Source organism: Gymnoscopelus braueri (assembly GCF_963280865.1).
Source record: "Gymnoscopelus braueri genome assembly, chromosome: 2".
NCBI classification, from domain to species: domain Eukaryota; kingdom Metazoa; phylum Chordata; class Actinopteri; order Myctophiformes; family Myctophidae; genus Gymnoscopelus; species Gymnoscopelus braueri.
Genome location: NC_137604.1, coordinates 38,605,580 through 38,612,105, shown reverse-complemented (window position 1 = coordinate 38,612,105; position 6,526 = coordinate 38,605,580). Strand labels below are relative to the sequence as shown.

General features: G+C 38.3%; 1 protein-coding gene across 1 annotated transcript in view; it reads right to left on the bottom strand.

The window, feature by feature from the left end:
* Window positions 1–678: 678 nt before the first annotated feature.
* LOC308095555 (uncharacterized protein) overlaps window positions 679–6,526 on the bottom strand; it is a 31,632-nt gene continuing 25,784 nt past the window's right edge. Inside the window, exons 8-10 of the mRNA XM_080442610.1 lie at window positions 5,956–6,195; window positions 2,987–3,109; window positions 679–2,075 (exon numbers count right to left, since the gene is read on the bottom strand). Coding sequence (XP_080298736.1) covers window positions 2,037–2,075; window positions 2,987–3,109; window positions 5,956–6,195 — 402 coding nt within the window. The 3' untranslated portion in view covers window positions 679–2,036. The remainder of the gene's footprint in view (window positions 2,076–2,986; window positions 3,110–5,955; window positions 6,196–6,526) is intronic.

Here is a 6,526-nt window from a genome sequence, read left to right as displayed (position 1 = left end):
CAAACTGCTAAAATAATCAGGGTGCCAGTTCTGGACCAAATGTAGTTAATGATCAATTTTATTTTATTTTCAAAATGTCTTCAGCTGTGAATATACTCTGGGAAGAGTTGAGTCCAGGGCCCAACTATACTTACTCTTTTCTCAGCTCCAGAAAATCAGCCTGACCATGGAACCAGCAAACAACCGGGTAGGACATCATGGGTTGGAATCTGGTTCATGACACCTCCTCTCTCTATTGTGCCTATATCAATGGCAGCTAATAATGCATAAAGACCTTAAAAATAAGTTACCATGTGCACTTGAAGAGACTCAGATTGCAAAGTGTTTAAGCTCAAGTCATTTTCTGCCACGCTACAGCTTGCAACTTATCAAATGTAAAATAAAGGAAAAGTCCACAGAACAGATTCTTGATAAAGATCACATTTACTTAGCGAAACTGAAATAATTTTCAACCACAAGTTCTTCCTGACTTGTGGGCGTAACATTGTACGTGTTTTGCACAGCAAGTTGCCGAGAAGACTAACTTTTTAACTTATTTTGACCTGCACCTGCACCACAATGGATGTGCTTAATATGTGTGTGAACTAGTAATTTATCAAATGTAGCCATAGATAAGAAACCCTTTGTTGGACATCAGATATTTATTGGCTATAACAAGCATTAGAAAAGGACAGAAAAAAGGTTAAATAAATTGCAGTTTTTATTTACTTTGACACAATTTGTGTGGACAAGCAAAAAGAAATGGACATATGGTTATGTAGTCTGGCGATATTTCATGTATGTTTTAAGTTCTCAAATTAAAAGACGACTAGAAATATAGTGACACACTAGCAATAACTGTGACCAATAACCGTGACTAATCAAACTGAGAAAATAATACATCAAAGTTTAGTGCATGGCCTGACAAAAGTAAAATTGGTATAGCATATTGCAGTATAAAGATAGTATATTGTATAGCAGTATCTATAGATATAACGTGTTAATATAAAATCTAAGACCTAGTCATGACATTTGACATTGAAAAACACAAAGATTACTGCTATTTGCCACTGCAGGCCTGTGTACCAAAAGGAGGTATTCAGTAACATCTCCTTTATTATTATTAAATTACCATTTGTAACCACCAATTTACAGAATGGAAAACATTTTACAATTATAGTATTAAAGCCACCTATTCTCATTTTGCATTCGTGCAAGCACTTTGGTCAATCTATTCAAAAAAATAAAACAATTCTGCCATACATGTAGTGAAACGTTGCACACCAAAAGAGCCCAATAGTCTAATAGTCTGTTTTGATATACAGTATTTCAGAAATGTATATCAAAACAAATGTCAAGAAGCACATATTCAGAAGTTAAAATGGAGGAAAAGTTTAACACATCAGCAGCAATAGCGGGAATGCCCTCAATCTTGGTCGAGCTCGGCTTACTGGTTTCAAAATGCATTATGTAAATCATGCAGATCGATCTAAGTTTTAAGACATCACATGCCACTTAAGAGCACTGAAGCATTCGCTGTAGCGCTGAGAGCAGTTAAATCATTTGTTCTTTAACCGCGTTATCTTTCGCCACGTCTCGTGCAATGAGGGATAAAAAATACAGATTTTTACACCACAAAAAATATAAATTCAGGAAAAATAACTTCTATTGTATAATCTTATATTGTATAATCTCAAGAAGACCTCAAGACTAAAGTTGATTTGTCAAAATGTTGGTTATCTTGGAAAAGATGCTGCTGACCCAAATATATCAGGCCTTGCGTGGTTGTTGCTGCAAGGTCACTGGTAAGGTCAAAAATGTTGTCCCATTATGTCTTCGCACAAGGAGGAAAAAGACACAGTAAAAGTTCCAGCTAAGTTCTTGGAGACAATAATAAACATGCATTCCGTGTTAAATCAGGCACTTGATTGTGATAGACGACAAACCCCCATGTAGAGAGATGTAGAATCCATTGTTTCAGGTTGGTGATAGTGATGTTGACAGTGATGGTTCTGGGAGGTGAAACGTTCTCTACTGTTAATGTGTTTCTGCTTCACTCAGTGTTTTGGAAGCATTACTGAAGACTGAGCTTGTGACTGCAATACAAAACGCAAAAGGCAGATGCTTAGAATAGTCGACTTGTCAGTTACGATACTACATAAGGCCGCATGCATGTGTAAATTGCCTTACGCTTGGGCTGTTGGACTCAAAAGCAGACAAAAAGGTTTAGTAAACAACTTTACAACAGAGGAAGGGATCTTAACCCCCATGTGCCTTCCATAAACATGCTTGTTTGTGTATGTTGGGAGCCCTTCACCCTCAAGGTATCCAAGAGATAAAGTAAGATTCTTCAAGGGGGTCCTCATTCTCAAGATGTTAAATTGTATTTATTTTATTGTAATTCCATTTTTGTCCTTTTAACACATGGTGGTTACATTTGGGTACACTGCCATTGGAACAAAAGACAAATGACCGAATTGGAGTATAAATATAATAGCAATGCAGTTCATGCATGTGAAAAAAGGTGGTAAATAGTCTTTTTTTAAATGTATATATATATATATATATATATATATATATATATATATATATATATATATATACACACACACACACACACACATATATGTATGTATGCATGTGTGAAACACACACAGACACTATATTATATTGCACTATAGTTAAATAAATAAATAAATTGTAATAAGATGCATTTGTATGGTGTTATGCCATAGGGTATTTTCAATATGGCCCCTTTTGAAAAAGGTTTGGACACCCCTGGCCTACTAGCAGCGTGCACAAAGGTTTTGACGCCAAGCGGTTTGCGGCGGATTTTCACACACACACACACACACACACACACACACACACACACACACACACACACACACACACACACACACACACACACACACACACACACACACACACACACACACACACACACACACACACACACACACACACACACACACACACACACACACACACACACACACACACTTACTTTCAGGGCTTTAATGGTGTGAGTCCAGTCCATCTGGCAGATCTGAGGGATAGCGGTGAGCAGGATGCTACTAGCTTTGTTAGCATTCTCCTTCATTGTCTTCATCACATTGTCAACGCAGACCTACAAAGACCGGGATGGAAAAAAAGGATGGAAGAGTGTTAGGAATTGAAAATGAAGATGTGTTACAGTGAATTGTAGAAATCAGTGGTTTTACACCAGGGATTTAGCAAAATCACAGAACGGTCAGTCAATTTGAGAAACAGGGAAGGAGGAGCCCTTGTGTTTCAGCCAGGATATTTCACATGACAAATATTAGTTTTTAATTATAAAATTGTGCTTTTTAATGTAATTAATAAATCGTGGCCCACCCATCTGACCACTTAAGTGGTATTTTTTTAAGTGGTATTTTCAGAGCATGTTTAATGTTTTTAATGATCAATACATCGATTGTGTTCCATCTTGGACCAAAGGAACTAATGTAGTATACGTATTACTTTATGTTGTATCACAATGAAAACTCACTTTAAAGAAGAAATGGCAAGACATTTATTTTACATTATTTCTTTTATACTATATCAATACATTCTTAGTGTTTTGTCAATTATTTGGGGCCCAATTGCAAAATCCTTCTGGCCCACAGGTTGAGAATCACTGCACTAGACTATTAGATGATTCTAAATTAAATTAAATTAAATTCACAGTGAAATGCACCGTTTCAGTGCACTAATGTCTAATAATGACAATAAAGTCATTGTGAAACTGTAAAATACCCCTGCCTCCATTAGAGGAAAATGTCAACAAGTCAAATTCCTTTTCCGATCCCAGTTTCTGAAGAACCTGGTTTCATAATGATGTTGTGGTTATCCCTTGGAGCATAGACGGAAGGAGAGTGTGAAGCTGATGACTCAAGTCTGACTCAATCTCCTCTGGCAGCGGTTCACACCGGAGGCTGGCAAGAGAGATGACTGAGGGTGTGTGTATATGTGTGTGTGTGTGTGTATGTGTGTGTGTGTGTGTGTGTGAGAGAGAGAGAGAGAGATGGGAGGGGATAGGGGACAGAGGGAGGGAGGGCAGGACATAATATGTACTGGTGGGGGGGAGTGAGGGGAAAGTGGTGGACGGAGAGGAGGAGAAAATGGAGGGGGGCAAGTGTCTGGGATGGTGAGAGAGGAGATGGAGGGCCGGAGATAGTAGGACCGGTTGGGGGGGAGAGGCGGGGGGAGGGATTATGTGTTGGTGGTGGGCGGAAGGATGTGGCGAGCCTCCTGCTACAGGAGGTAGAAGAGGTCAGCTGCGGGAACTAGGAAGTCGGGATTGCCGTTGATGTGGGCGGTGTGTGGGTTGGGCCGGACACTGAGAGCGCTCCCAGACTGTCAGACTGACACAGACAAATCATTTTAAGGTAAAAGAATGTCTTAACGACCCCTACTACATAATGGTTAACTTATAAAACATAAATAAAAAAATAAAAAAACGGAACTGGAGTGTTTTTATTTTTCTTACGATTTTTTACAAAAGATCTGTGCAGGGAGAGTATGAGAGCAAGAGTGTGTTGTTGTTCTGTTTTTTGTTTGTATCTGTATAACTGTTTGTTGTTGTTTTTATGTTGTATATTTTATTTGAATTCATACCAAATTATTTGTCATTGTCTTTTCTTGTTTTATATTTTATAGTTGTTTATACTTTATTTTTTGTTGTTGTTGTTTAAACTCTGATGTGTTTATCATGTTACTAAAAATTCTAAAAATAAATAAAAGAATGTCTAAACCGTTTGGACTGCGTCTGCCTACAGTATACAGATAAGAGCTTGTGTAGAAAGGTTCACCGAGGGCTCATTTTGACAGTAAGGAGCAAGTGTGAGGTACAATTTTTTAAACAAAGTGTTCTTTCAGTTTTATAAAATACCATTATTATCTCCGTTGTGTGGCAATACCAAATTGGTCATTGCTCTGAGAAAGATTGTTCAGCCTCATTAAACTTAATGACTGTTCAGGCCGAGGGCACATTCACCTTTTTGCTTCAGGTGGGTTGATTATTTGCTGCTTTTCAGTTTGGGAATACCAAATTGTGAAAACAAATTGTCTCGAGTTCTTACCATTGGCAAGCATGTTTTCACTGGTTTCCATATGCTTTTGTATGACCATGCATGGGCATACACTTTGAAGTGACTTTAAAAAACATTAAAGATGATTTGAAGGGCCAGGTTCTCAGCTTTAAATTGCCATTTACTGCTTGTTTCAACTAAGTATAACATGTGTCTGTTCACTTCTGGTTACGTATTTGAAATGGGCTGGTGGAGTTTTTCCTGAGCATTTGTGTGCAAACTCCAAGAAAACGCATTGGGAAGATTTATGGCAGATTTTCATGAACTCTTCTCAATAGAATTCAGTGGTTACCAGTCTGATATTATTGTGTGTAGAATGCAGTTCAAGACAAACCTCCCAACAACAGACATTAATACGAGTAAGCCCCCTCCCCCCAATCTGGACGTAGCAAAATAAAGTAAATCACAATAATGAAAAGAAGAAATGCTGCTATTGGAACTCATTACAAGTCACTTTCACACACAAGGACAAAACAACAAGAACAACGTAAATAACCATGCTTGATTTTCTCACAGTTACTTGCACTAATATACAGTACATAAGTTTACTTGATGTATATATGGATGTACCGTACCCTTAACATGTATTCTATTATACTTGCCCACCCAATTCTGCATATTCCTCGTTGTTGAGGTTTTTATACAGGTTTAGAGTGTGTCTTAACTGTACTTTGTAACCTTATTTTTGTCTTATCTTATTTATTTTATTATTTCTTTACAATCCAGTGTTTTCTCCATTATCATCTTGTATATTGTATCGCTGCTGTTAGCACACTCTTGCGGAACATACCACACCATAATTTCACTGCTTGTTCCTGTACGAGTGTGTAACAAATGATTGACGATGCTCTCATTCGCTCACCGCTTCCTCGTGTTCCTTCCAGCAGTCATAGTCTGTTGCCATGGCGATGCTGGCGTAGCAGAGCCCCGCCTCCTTGGCCAGAACCACCTCTGGTACGGTAGTCATGTTGATGACATCAGCGCCCCACTGCCGGAACATCAGACTCTCTGCGCGCGAGGAGAACCGGGGGCCCTCGATGGTCAGTACAGTGCCCCGTGTGTGGCACTTAACTCCCAGGCCCCGTGCCACCTCCACTAAGACCTAAACTCAGATGGAGAGGAGGGGATTCACTTCAGCTGTGCTCAATTTAGAAGCATAGTGATAAAATAGCATGACTAAAATAACTGATAACTGAAGATTACAAATTCAAGTGAGTGTGATTTAAAAAGCTATGATATAGAGACACAGTTGGGTGGAGTTCATTTGCATAGTGAAAGAGTTATGTTCCAACAATAAAAAGCATTTAAGTCAATTTTAGTTGTTTTTCATTTAAGTGTAGCATTTAACACATTTCCAAGTCATTTCAAAACAAATTGAGTAGTATTTTCTTTTAAAAGGGCCAGGGTTGGGATACCACTGGTTTGAGATTAAG